Genomic DNA, 14,230 nt, shown 5'->3' with positions numbered 1-14,230 from the left:
GATTACATGTCAATTGGACCACAGTTTCTATACCAAAAAAACAAAAACAAAAAAAAACCTTTCACACTCAGTGGGGAAAAAAAATGTTCATCAAAAATATACATGTACAAATCAATAAAGACTCACACACCTAGATTCTAATCCATGAAAGGTCCACAGCTCTGGGCAATCACTCAATCGGAGTTTCAGTTTCCGCAACCATAGAACAAAAATATGACAGAACCCTACCAAATGCAAAAACTGAGACACTGTTTATGTAGTGGAGCCTCCAAGCACATTCTGATGTCATTCTAGAGTCTTATTTTGAAGAATATGACATGAAGTCCTGCCTATTCCTGAAGATGATATAGAGGAAACATGTTATGTTGTTTCAGTCATAACAATAATCCAAAAACGGAGAACAGTGCTTATTCTGGTTCTTCTAATGATCATGGAAAACACCAATTTTGCACTATTTACAATGGAAGAGAAGGGAGGAAAAAAGAGCCAAGGAAAGTAATTTTCTATCAAAAGCTATCCTTCAGTTCCTGTTAACCCCCCTCCAATCAAACACCCCATTTCTCCAATACTAGAAAAGGCCACCAATTTCCCAGAGATCCAGGAATCTGAAGGAGGAATGCGGCCCCCACCTCATTCGTTGCCCTCTTGGAACAGAGCACCTCTTCTCACTCATCAGTTTAGTAAACTGGCTGGGCACCTCTTCTATTTCATCCCTAGCTCCTCCACACAGGAAAACCCCAAATTCCAACAGACCCTCCCTGTGACATCTTCCTTGACTTCTGAGCCTCTGTTGGAACTCATCTCTCATCGCCGTGTCAAACACGTGACGCACACACAAAGCTCCCCATAGGGGAGACCAAAGTCAACTGTTACCAAAGCTTGTAAAGAGCAAGAACCCAACACAGGTCATGGTACAGAGCAGACGCTCAAATGTCTAAGGAGTGAGTACGTGAATGAATGCGTGTGATTTTTTAAAGTGAGGTTTTAGATTTCACGAACGCTTAAACAACATTTAGCTCTTTATACATGCTCTGGTGATACTACTGATAATATGTTTTTAAAATAATCTTTACATGTAATAAGTTCATTGCAAAAATTTTGAAAAAAGTACAGGTAATTATAAAGACGAAAATTAAAAAATCACCTTTAGTCCCACTATCAATGTTAACATTCCAGACTTTCTCTCAAAAACCAGTAATGTAATTTGAAGTTACATATAAGATAGTGGCTATAGGGGCCGGCCCAGTGGCTCAGGCGGTTGGAGCTCTGTGCTCCTAACTCCGAAGGCTGCCGGTTCGATTCCCACATGGGCCAGTGGGCTCTCAACCACAAGGCTGCCAGTCCGATTCCTCGAGTCCCGCAAGTGATGGTGGGCAGCGCCCCCTGCAACTAAGATTGAACACGGCACCTTGAGCTGAGCTGCCGCTGAAAAAATCCTGGAAAAAATCCTGGAAGTACACACTGTTCCCCCCCCTTCCCCAATAAAATCTTTGGGGGGGAAAAAGATAGTGGCTATAACCTCGCAACACATATTACAGGTTACATGACAGTATCATGGAACAGTAGGATCACTGAATCTTGCCACATAACTTTCTCTTGCTACTGTACAGAATCCCTCAATTATTCATTTAAGATTTAAGAATGTTATATGTCTGTGTGTGTGTGTGTGTGTGTAGTTTTTTTTAAGGAGAGGTAGAAAAAGTGCTTAAAACTACCAGATGGCCTTTTAGGTCATTGTGAAGTACTCATTTATTTATGCAGCGTGTGACCTATCATTATATTCTACATCATATTCTGACAATACATGCATTAGTTCTCAACTGCTGCTTAACCCTAAAACTTAGCTACTTAAAAACAATACACATTTATTATCTCACATAGTTTCTGAAGGTCAGGAGTTCAAAAGCAGCTTATCTGGGTGGTTCTGGCTCCAGGTTCTCATGAGTTAAGATGTTAGCTGGGGCTGCAGGATCCACTTTCAGGATGGTCGATCACTCACATGTTTGGTAAGCTGGAGCTGGCTTTCGGCCAAAGGTCCTGTGGACCTCGCCACTGAGCTGCTTGTGTGTGCTCACAACATGGCAGCTCCATGAGACAAAGTGGAAGCCAATGTGCTTTTGTGCGCGGGCCTCAGTCACACTCCATCAGTTGTACCATAGCCTAGTGGTTACCGCCAGCCCTATTTCACGCAGGAGGGACCCACACAGCAGCAGGAACACAAGGAGGTCAGAAGCACTGGAGGCCATCTTGGAGGCTGCCACCACAATAGAGGAAGGCCAGATTTTGGGGAACCTGTTATCAAGAGCTACCATTCAAAGAGCCATCTAGTTTGCGTTCTCCATCCAAGTAATGTCAGGAGACCAAGCGCATGTAAATCTAATCACCCTCCCCTTTTGTCAAGTGATGAAAAAAGTAATTATAATACAATGTGAAAATGCAGCCTGTGGTACCACTAGCGGCAAGGACGAGCAGCTGAGAGAACCCAAAAATGACTTCCACTGTCTCAGCGAATTAGAGGTAACATGTGAGCTGGATACTGAACAGTTAGAAGAGACACTCAGAAAGAATATTGACTGAAATGAATCAAGATTTCTTTCTTAGTAAATACGACAGAAAAACATTCTAAAGCAGCCCTTGTCCACCCAACTTCTGTGAGAGAATTAGGTCCTAATGCCCTAAGGCAGCTATTGTACGTAATATATTTCTCTCCTATGCATCTAGAAGGCAGAGCTATGTCTCATCCTTGAGAACTAAGAAAACATTCACTGAAATTATTTTCTGTAGGGCTGAATTCTTTCACTAGCCCTAGCTGAGAAAGACTACAAAATGAATTGAAAAAAGAGTTCACAGACATAAATACAGCAAGATCACAAATATTCCCACACACAGCTCCTAAAATAAGTGGCAAAAACCTAACTGTATCAGAAGGTACTAGACAGAGGAGCTAGGAGGAGAAAGAGGAGATGGTGACCCAGAAGGTTAACAGAACGGCCACACCCATCCCATTAGGGCAGAGCTGCTCCACAGGCAATTAGTGGGAGGATAAAACAGCCATCACTCCAGGACCCCACCTCCAAGTAGGAACAGTCAAGGGAAGAAGGGAGAAAGCAATTAGGGACGATAGGAGCCCTCCGATTTGCACCCTCCATCCAAGAGAATGTGAAGAGATCAAGAGCATATGCTTCTGACCAACTGCCCCCCACCCTTATTTGTTTAAGTTAGGGTTCACACGGTCCCTGTGATCAGAAGTGTCAGAATATGCACACGGTGCCCGGAACTACAAACAATGGTGCATCTGAATACGCCACATGGCTCATTCCTGGGACGGGAAGGCCTCAGTCCCACATCACGAGTGTGGCTACTCCACACAGGAGAGGCTTGTTCCTGCCCACGTGGTAGAGAGCACAGGGGACTGAGCCAAGGCAGCTTATGCAGTTGTGGGGGAAAAAACCCCTGTAGCCAAAACCACAAAGCCAACTTCTGTTCAGCAAGACTGCTATTATTCATCCTCTGAAAGACCAAAGAATAAGAAAATGTACTAAACCACACCTTGAAAAGTCATGACAGAATGGCATGCCACAGCTTGACCGAAGCATTACCAAAGCCATCGTGAATCATGTGTGCTAATCTAAATCACCGCACCTCAGGGCTGAATACTTTCAATATTCCTCTAGCAGTGCCCTCTTAAAATCCCATGTGCTCAATAAAACCTTCCTAACAAAAACCTCATAAACCATACAATTAAAATAAAATACATTCATTCCTAAGCTTACGTCTCGCTGTGTATGTGTTCTAATGTATTTGTCTCCACTACTGCCCCATTTTTTATTTTAAGTCCCGGAAGACAGAGACCATGATTCTCCCAGAATCTATTCACAAGCCTCACGAGGTAGCCATAATAAGCCGTAGTTACGGCTTACACTAACTGGCTTTGACGAGAAATTCATGAAAGGCCATGTTTTTAAATGGGAGCCTTGCTGAAAGTGCCACAATACATCTGAAGATCAATACATGTAGATTCACTATTAATACGTACAGAAAGCCCCAAAGCATCACCAAAACCAACCTACCTATAATCTGGAAGATAAAACAAGGTGGGGGGAAACATTACCAGCAGTCCTGAGGTAGTTAGTAAAAACCACACCCACTCCTGAAGTTCATGTGCAGAGTCATCCCAGACGGCTAGCAACGCACTGGAGCCCAACGCACACCCCGCGCATCAGCCCCTGCGATCCTGATTTCAAGCATCACTTCATATTGTATGTGGGAATTTGGGTTTTCTTCACTTGTAAACAAAAACGGCACATCATTATAAAATGATTTTAAAGTTGATAAATACTGAAGTTGTACGAATCTTTTTTCCAGGGCAGAGTCCTGTATTAGGATTAATGGGTTCACCATGTCTTTTCGGTTCCCCCCATCATATTTCTCCTTCAAGGCTCCACTTCCCCCCCCCCCAAGGAGGGCGCAGCTCACAGTGGCCCACGCGGGGATCGAACCAGCAACCTTGCCGTCAAGAGCACCGCGATCTAATCAACTGAGCCAACTGGCCACCCCCAACCAGCCACCCCCCAAGGCTGCACTTCTAAAGAGAAGAGAAACACCTCAGGACCAGTTATCTGGGGGAGAGCAGAAAACTGACCACAGCGAAAACTAGATGCAAGTGCCCCTGGAGGGCAGAGATGCTGGCACCCCAGAGATACTCAGTTTACAGGTGATTGAACCACATGATTACACTTAAATAGTCAAAGACCTGTGAAAGACTTTGTATTGTATAAAATACATCTGTAAAAATGTAAAATTTTTGATCCCTATTCAAATATTCATTATTATATAAAAATTATAAGCTGATAGCTATCAAGAGGACAGTCAGCCTCATAAAGCAGATAAAAATGTAGGTTTTTGGACAATGTGAACACAGTTCTGTTTTCTAGCAGCTACTGATGCCCAGCTTCGGTAGTAAGTAGTCAAGGGACAGGGTCTTAGGAAGAAAAGCAACGGGAGTGTCACCTGACACTTCAGGACTCATGGGTGAGGCCCTGGCACCACAACAAATCGTCCCGAGAGTTCCGCAGGCACAGAACTGTCTACAGGGCCAGAAGACCACTCTTCTTTGCTGGGCTCAGCCTTGGCCTTGGTGGGAAAGCAGCCAGAAATAAAAAGGCATCTACTTTCCAAAGTTATGAATTGGTACTAAGGAGGGAAAAAAAGGGAACAACAGTGTTTCCTTCGCTGAATTTTGGGTACCAAAACCATCTGCAGCAGAAATCACTTTATCATTGAGAATCATAGGAGATGAGAGGCACTTCTGAAATCACCTAGAAGTTCCAAGGCAGAAAAATCACTTTTCTATACAGCCCCTCATGTTACATAGAGAGAAGTGGAAGAGCAGGACAGAGCGACTACAAGTCCCTGATTGAGCCAGGACTGAACCCCCGGCTCCCCACTTCCCAGACCTGTGTTCTTTCCTCTACGCCACACTGACCCTAAGGGCTAACTACAAATACTTTAATCCACGAGCATCCCACATACTACCTGTAAACCCATCAATTATAAAAGTTGATAACCCCAAATGCTGACCTTATGTCCAATGGCTGTCACTGGGCTTAATTAACGCCAATGTCACCTCCTCCTAAACAAATAAATATTTACGGAGCCACACAAACCATATTAGAACCTGGGAAATAAAGATCCCTGAGGCTCCTCCAAAAACCAACACTTCATCCAAACACGATTATTTTTAAAACAAGTTATTTTGTACTAATTCCTATACAGCTGGTTAAAGAACAAAATACTAAAATCTATTAAGTGTAGGCCACTTAACACAAGTGAAAACCAAATCGTAAGATCCAGTTAGCTTAGGAACTGCATACAGGTCTCCTTAAATGGCATAAATGATACTCAAAATTTCCCATGGTTTGTAAAAGCAAAGATGGACTCACAGAAGCTTTGGGGGATGTGGAACTTGAATAAAACTGTCTGAACTCAGAGGAAGATTAGCCATTTAAAAGTTTATTTGGGGCTTCTTAATTGGCTTGTTCCATTTCTATGAAGTAAAAAAAAATGTCTTAAATTCATCCCTCAGTCTATAAAAGACAGAATAAAAACTCTTAACAACAGATCAGGGCAGTCCAGTGCCTTATTTTGGTTGACAATCTGAAACGTCTTCTCAGCTGGCCGCCATAAAACCTACCACTGAAAAGTCAAGTTTCCAAATGCTCCTTGCTCTTAACGAACAAATAAAAATTTGTGGAGACCAAATGCAACTGACATTAAATTCAAACTCCCGCTGAAAAATCAAGTTAAGTACATTTATAGGAGTGTAATGCATTATTTGCTACTCAACAGCAATTTTCTCCACAGAAATACAAGTGTCCAAGTAGAAAATTAAATTTCAATTTCATGAAAAGATTCTCCTCTAAAATATGAGCAACAACTTTGCCAATAGAAAGGTACATTTGAAAACAGATCAAATTTGTTCCCGAAAGGCACCCATCTCCGATTTCTGTAGCGAGATGGTCCTATTGAGTAATATCACAGCAATCCAGGCACTAAAGTAAAAATCAGATGCTAAAATAAAACAAGTTAGTCATGAGCATCTGAGAGAAAGAAAAGTACAGGAGAACTGGACGTTTTCCCAGTGAGAGTTTTCCTACGGAAATAAACACCAAAACATAATGGGAAACAAAACTTTGACAAAAACGACTTTATTGCAGCCACTTTCAGAATCACATGGTTCATTATGATGAGATGCACCCCACATACGCATGGCGCAGACTCAGGGAGACAGGGCCACTATTCTCAGGAGGGTGGAAACAGCTGTAACGTGACCCAACGCCTGCATCCTCAGAGCTCAGGACTCACCCAACTAATTTTCCTCCTAAAAGCTAACTAGAACATGACTCTTTCCAGGCGCTCTCTCGTCACAGCAACACCCTCCTCCCAGTTATTTGTGACTCTGGGATTTCCTGTTAAAAGTACAGATTTTCACCTACAATATTCAAGAACAGTCAGAAAATCACAAATCTCCTATCTTTGCCCCCATTTGGAGAGGACTCTGAATGGATAGACAGGAGAAGGGAGGACTGAAAAGCCCCCTGAAGTTGAAGGTCCAATGAAACCACTTTCAGTAAAGATCCTTTATTTCTAGCACTTACTAACACTGTGTAGAGCCTTTGCGGAACCTTACTATTGTCCAGACTTGAAATCTGCATTGTTTGGGGACGTTTTCTTCAGCTCTCATCCCATTTACCATTCAAAAAAAACCAAAACATCTCAGTCCTCATGACTTCACACAAAAAGAGATTATCTTATAAATTTCTGCCCACTTAAAACCGTGTTTGTAAGATTGCGCTTCTTGGAAAATCTTTTGTGAAAAGTGGATGATTATTAAGCAAATCCTCCAACTCCTGTGCCTGCCCATGCTCACGGCATCATCATAACCTTTTTCATTTATAGAGGGCACGCCCAGAACAGAGTTCACCATTCTGTTTAATGATTCTCTATTAAAGAAAACCTGACGTGGTGAGGAAAGTGCACTCAGTTACATCAGAGTCTAATGGTATCGGTAATCACACAATTCTTAGTGACCTATCAATCTATTATGGAAGAAACAGAGACTACCACAGGGTGTTTAACAGAAAGTCAGATTACTTACCTTGTGCAAAGGGAGCACAAGAAACGCTCCTCCCCCACTCGCTTCTATGATTATGGCAACAAATCTGGGATTGACAGCGCAAAAGGAACTATCCCAGGTCACTCGAGAAACCCGGATGTCATCATAACACTGGTCATTTTTCACCGCTTGTCCAAATACGTGCCGAAACTTGCTCTGCCGTACCACTCGCCTCATCGTGTCTGCAGAAGAGCAAAAATTATGTTACAATAATGCACCTAACTGAAAGCTTTGCTTTTACAAATGAAAAGCTCCAAGTAGAAAAAAAAACAGAATGGTATGGCATTTTGTCTGTTCTCCTAAAAAGTAGCCAAATGGCAAATCCAAATGCGTCAGGGAAAGAATTCCAAAGAAATGAAAAATTCCTAATTCAAGATCCAGAAACTGCTCATCAGTTTTAATTTCAGGAGAAAGATCAAGGCAAAGAATGATGGAAAATTAGCTTTCAGGACTGGGTGGGAACTGAAAGATAATTAACTCCAATCTTTCCCTTTCACAGAAAAGAAAACTCCAAAGTTAAGTTATGTGGTAGATTTGAAGCTCAAGAAACGCCCCCAGTAAGTTATGGTATTGTGGCTTTTTCCTCAGTCTGCCAAGGTAATTTTTCAGTTTCAAGCATTTTCCCCAGACATCAGCACTCTGCAGTCTGAGAACTGTGCCTGCTCACGAGTGTTTCCAGAAGACCAGCTACATGTAGTGGAGAATTCAAGAAATATAAGCAACCACCCTTGTCTTCAAGAGCCTTCCAACACGGGGACAACAATCAGAGCAACTCAGAGCCAAACTCCCGGGGCTGAGTGCTATAGGGGGACTAAGGCAAGCGACAAGGCAAAAGCCAGGTCTTGGGGAAGGGTGGAAAGGACTTAAATGGGAAGTAATGTGACAAAGGTGATGTGATGTGTAGGCTGACAAGAGGTCTGTCTGACAACTGCATACCAGACATACTGGACAGGAAGGTGCTAAACGCAAGGGCTAAGCGCTGTGATAGTAAACCAGGCCTGGAAAGGCCTGCAATGATCGTGGTAGTGGCAGTTGGGCAGAGGCAAGGACAACCTCAGGAGGGGAAATGAAAGCAGGATGGATTTGCAAGTCAGAGCGGATCATTCACCTGGGGGAGAGGAAATGACACTAAACTGGTATTCCTGGGCTTCCCCAGGGGTCGTTTCAGACTCCAGATTCCACAGGTGCTAGACACGCGCACTGAAAGCTTCGTGCTTTAGGATCACCAGGCCCCACCTGGCTGAGGGTTCCTAGACTGCGCCCAGTGTAACTTTCCTTCCTGCTAACTAACATAGGACATTCGGTTCAGACTGGCTCGGATAGAAGGGGCCTGGAGAAAACCGAAACGGAAATGGAACATGGACAAACCTTGACAACTCACTTGAAAACCAGTCCTGATCCCTAAGCACAGAGGAGGGCTACCACCTGTCCACTCGTGCCAAATAGGCACATGGTGGGCTACTGCGAATCCTTCCAGTTCCCTTCTTTGTGGCTCTGGGCCCACTGCTAAATGCAGAGGGAGAGAATTTATTTCTGCCAGAGCCTCTTTCTACCCTTCCAAGACATATGCAAAAGTGGCCTCTCTCCAAGCCTGGGGCATGTTGCTGGGCTGAGGCTACAGCCCCTTGGCAGGCAGTTGAGCAGCCATGTTCCTCAGCCCAGCTGTTGCCAGACCTTTCCAGCTACCAGGACTATACATTTAGAGGACTTGGTAGAGGAGATGGCAAGTGAGTCACTTCCACCTGGCCAGGGTCCTTCATTTGTGAAACAGTCTGACTACTTCTCAAGTTAGAAGATATGACAGCTTCCATGAGGTGGCGAAACCCACAAGAAAAGCACATCCATACAAAAGCCAATGCACAGCCAGCTGGTCTCAGGATCCATTCCCTATACACCCATCTGTACAAGTTAGCAAAAGCACCAGTACCTTCCAACAAGCGTTTCAAATGTAAGTTAACGCAGAAGAAAGGACTGGAGCATATGTCGGAGTGAATATCCTTCATACATAAAATTTTTACCAATTCAAAACATGAAAATCCCAGTAAAAAATTACAAAAGGGCATGAAGAGGTAATTTACAGAAGAAATACAAATGGCATTTATCTCCACTCCTTCCTGAAATCCTAATAAAATGACAGTCAAGGACTGAAAGCAGGTAGAAACACCAAAGGACAAGAGATAGGAAACTGGAAAGGAGCCTAAGAAGAGAGCAAATGTGACCACAAAATCTTGGAAGATGGAAAGCCATCACGTATGTGTAACTGACTGAAGCGTGCACATTCTCCACTCACCTGAGTGTCTCAGGAGGAGAGGTTCTCCAAAGGATCCCAAGGTCCACTGGAAACCTCAGAGCACAAGAGAAATCCTGCGTCTCTAAAGACAGGGATGTGGGAGAGGCACCGCAGAGGAAATGGACTGAAAGCCTAAATCAGAAGCAGCTACACACCCAGCTCACCCCACCCCACCCCCCCACTGCTGCACCCACCTCAGCAGGAGCCAGACTGTGAGCCCTGGACAGGATGACCCCCAGCACAGGGGAGCACAGGTGAGCACACCGATGAAGAGGTGCCACACACAAACTGGTTCTGTACAGTGGCGCCTCCAGCTTCTGGTTCCTGGAGCCTCCAGAACCCTGGCTGCCAGGTCCACGTACCACCCGCCCCACCTGGCAGATCAGCCCTCACCACCCTCTGTGAGGCCCACCACTCAACCAGCCCTTCCACCCACACAGGCCTCAACTCAGCTTTTTGTGCCTCACTTTTAAATGTGAATAGACATTTGAAGAAGGCCTCTAACTTGAAAAATAAACACCATTTTTTCTCTTTACTCAAATAGACTAGATCCCATCTAATCTCACCAACAATATCAATATTAATATAAATACATAAAGTGCTTCAAATGTGTTCATTGAGAGCTATTACACAAATCTGTTGGCTCACTTACATACTAAAATACCTTTAAAAATCATTGCTGTTATTACAGTGACAACTTATTTTCATCCTAACTACGTGGAGTCAGAACGTTACCCAGGTTCTTTGCTATAACCAAAGGGTGAGCTACAGAGCAGAGTGAGAAAAGCCGGTGCTTCCATAGCACGGTGCTCAGTGAGCCAGCTGTGCCCACCTGGAGCACGAAGGGCAAGTGTGAGCCCATTCACATCCAAGGTCAAACCTGATCTGGGCTCAGCTGGCCACATGTGGCACAGCTGCTGTTGCTGTACGCAACAGAGAAAACCAATTAAGAGGACAGGTTCCAGAGTCAGCCAGCCTTGTGAGTGAGAAGCACAGCTGTACCACTTACTTCCTGGCCATGGTTCAGGAGGGCAAGTCAATAAATCTCCTGAAGTGTCAGAGACTCTATCTGAAAATGGGTACAATGCATATAAAGTTGAACTGATCATTAAATGAGCACTTTTGGTGATAGTGTTCGCGGAAGATTAACATGTTAAAGCACATTATATGGTTAGAGACACATATCTAATTACATAATAAATGTCAGCTATTCTTATCCTAGAACTTAACATAAAGTACTTCAGATTCAAATCCCAGTGCTTCCACTTATTAGCAAATTACTTAACTTTTCTGAGTCTCAGTTTCCTGATCTATAAAATGAAGGGAATGACACCTATAAGAATTTTTTTTAAAAAAAATTAAAAACCACACCTGACAAAGCCCAGGTCCAATGGCTTCACCACTGAAGTCTATCAAACATTTAAAGAATACCAATTCTTCACAAATTTTTCCAAAGAATATAAGAGGAGGAAACAGTTCCAAATTAATTTTATGAGACCTGTATTACTCTGTTACCAAAATCAGATGAAGACATGACAATAAAACTACACAAATATCTCTTTTGGATATTGCTGCAGAAATCCTCAACAAAGTACTAGCAGACCAAATCTAGCAACATATAAAACAGATTATGAGCTGGCCCGGTGGCTCAGGCGGTTAGAGCTCCATGCTCCTAACTCCGAAGGCTGCTGGTTCGATTCCCACGTGGGCCAGTGGGCTCTCAACCACAAGGTTGCCAGTTCAATTCCTCGAGTCCCGCAAAGGATGGTGGGCTCTGCCTCCTGCAACTAAGATTGAACACAGCACCTTGAGCTGAGCTGCCGCTGAGCTCCCGAATGGCTCAGTTGGTTGGAGCGTGTCCTCTCAACCACAAGGTTGCCGGTTCGACTCCCGCAGGGGATGGTGGGCTGCGCCCCCTGCAACTAGCAACGGCAACTGGACCTGGAGCTGAGCTGTGCCCTCCACAACTAAGACTGAAAGAACAACAACTTGACTTGGAAAAAAGGCCTGGAAGTAAACACTGTTCCCCAACAATGTCCTGTTCCCCTTCCCCAATTAAAAAAAAAAAAAATTATACACCATGACCAAGTGGGACTTATCCCAGGAATGCAAGGTTGGTTTGACAGCTGAAAATCAATGTAACCTACATCAGTCGAATAAAAACAAAAATCACATGATAATCTCACAGAAAAAAAGCATTTGATGAAATCCAACACTCTTTCATGATAAAAACACTCAACCAACTAGGAACAGAAGGAAACTTCCTCCTCCTTTTACCACTTTTATTCAAATAGTACTGGAAGTCCTAGCCACAGCAATCAGACAAGAAAAAGAAATAAAAGGCATCTAACTGGGAAAGAAGTAAAACTGCCATTATTTGCAAATGACATGATACTATACACAGAGAGAATCCAAAAGATTCTACCAAAAACCTATTAGAAATTATAAATGAATTTAGTAAAGTAGCAGGATACAAAATTAATATTCAGAAATCAGTTGCATTTTTATATACCAATAACAAACTATTAGAAAGAGAGATTTTTTAAAAAATCCCATTTACAATTGCATTAAAAAAATACTTTCGAATAAATTTAACCAAGAAGTAAAAGACCTGTACTCAGAAAATTATACAATATTAAAGAGAGAAATAAATGGAAACATATACCATACCATGCTCATGGATAGAAAGAATATAGTTAAAATGCCCATACTACCCAAGGCAATATATACATTCAATGCAATCCCTATGAAAATACCAGTGGTATGTTTCACAGAACTAGAACAAACAATCCTAAAATTTAAAATTTATATGGAACCATAAAAGACCCCAAATACCACGGCAATCCTGAGAATGAAGAACAAAGCTGGAGGTATCACACTATCTGATATCAAAATATACTATAAGGACATAGTAATCAAAAGAGCATGGTACTGGCATAAAAACAGACACATAGATCAATGGAACAGAATAGAGAGCACAGAAATAAATCCATGTCTATATGGTCATTTAATCTATAACAAAGGAAGCAAGAACTTACAAGAAGACAGTCTATTCAATAAATGGTGCTGAGAAAACTTGACAGATAACATGCAAAAAAAAATGAAACACCTTCTTATGCCATATACAAGAATAAACTCAAAATGGATTAATGAGGGGCAGCCAGATGGCTCAGTTCGTTAGAGCGTGAGCTCTCAACAACAGGGTTGCCGGTTCGATTCCCACTTGGGCCAGTGAGCTGCGCCCTCCACAACTACATTGAAGGACAACTTGGAATTGATGGGCCCTGGAGAAACACACTGTTCCCCAATAAAAAATTAAAAAAAAAAAAAGAGTTCAGCTTAAAAAAAAAAAAGATTAATGACTTAAACGTAAGTCCTGAAGCCATAAAACTCCTACTAGAAAATATAGGAAGCAAACTCTCAGATATTACCCTTAGTAGTATTTTTACTGATCTATTTCCTTGAGCAAGGGAAACAAAAAAAGAAAAAATAAACAAACGGGACTATATCAAACTAAAAAGTTTTTTCACAGCAAAGGAAACTTCCATCAATAAAACAAAAAGACATCCTACTGAATGGGAGAAGATATTTCCCAATGATACATCTGATAAGGAGTTAATATCCAAAATTTATGAAAAACTCTTACAACTCAACACCAAAAAAACCAAACAATCCAATTACAAAATGGGCAGAGGACCTCTATAGACATTTCTCCAAAGAGGATATACAGATGGCCAATAGACACATAAGATGCTCAAATCACTCATCATCAAAGAACTGCAAATTAAAACCACAATGAGATACCACTTCACTCCTGTCAGAATGGCCATCATCAATAAATCAACATATAACAAGTATTGGCAAGGATGTAGAGAAAAGGGAACCCTCATACACTGTTAGTAGGACAGCAAACTGGTGCAGCCACTGTAGAAAACAGTATGGGGGTTCCTCAAAAAATTAAAAATAGAACTACCTTATGACCCAGCAATTCCACTCCTAGGTATTTATCCCAAGAAATCCAAAACACTAATTCGAAAAAATATATGCCCCCCTATGTTTACTGCAGCTCTATTCACAAAGGCAAGATATGGAAACAGCTGAAATGCCCATCAATAGTTGATTGGCTAAAGAAATAGTGGTACATTTATACAATGGAGTGTTACTATGCCCTAAAAAAGAATGAAATCTTACCACCTGCAACAACATGGATGGACCCAGAGGTTATTATGCTAAATGAAATAAGTCAGACTGTGAAAGACAAATAC

General features: G+C 42.4%; 1 protein-coding gene across 1 annotated transcript in view; it reads right to left on the bottom strand.

The window, feature by feature from the left end:
- Positions 1–14,230, bottom strand: part of CORO1C (coronin 1C) — a 73,212-nt gene that overhangs the window by 38,489 nt on the left and 20,493 nt on the right. The window contains exon 2 of the mRNA XM_033097990.1: positions 7,658–7,857. Coding sequence (XP_032953881.1) covers positions 7,658–7,852 — 195 coding nt within the window. The 5' untranslated portion in view covers positions 7,853–7,857. The remainder of the gene's footprint in view (positions 1–7,657; positions 7,858–14,230) is intronic.

The sequence above is a fragment of the Rhinolophus ferrumequinum genome, chromosome 25 (genome assembly GCF_004115265.2).
Source record: "Rhinolophus ferrumequinum isolate MPI-CBG mRhiFer1 chromosome 25, mRhiFer1_v1.p, whole genome shotgun sequence".
NCBI lineage: Eukaryota > Metazoa > Chordata > Mammalia > Chiroptera > Rhinolophidae > Rhinolophus > Rhinolophus ferrumequinum.
Note: the sequence above shows the minus strand (reverse complement) of the source record. Positions and strands in the feature narration are given on the sequence as shown.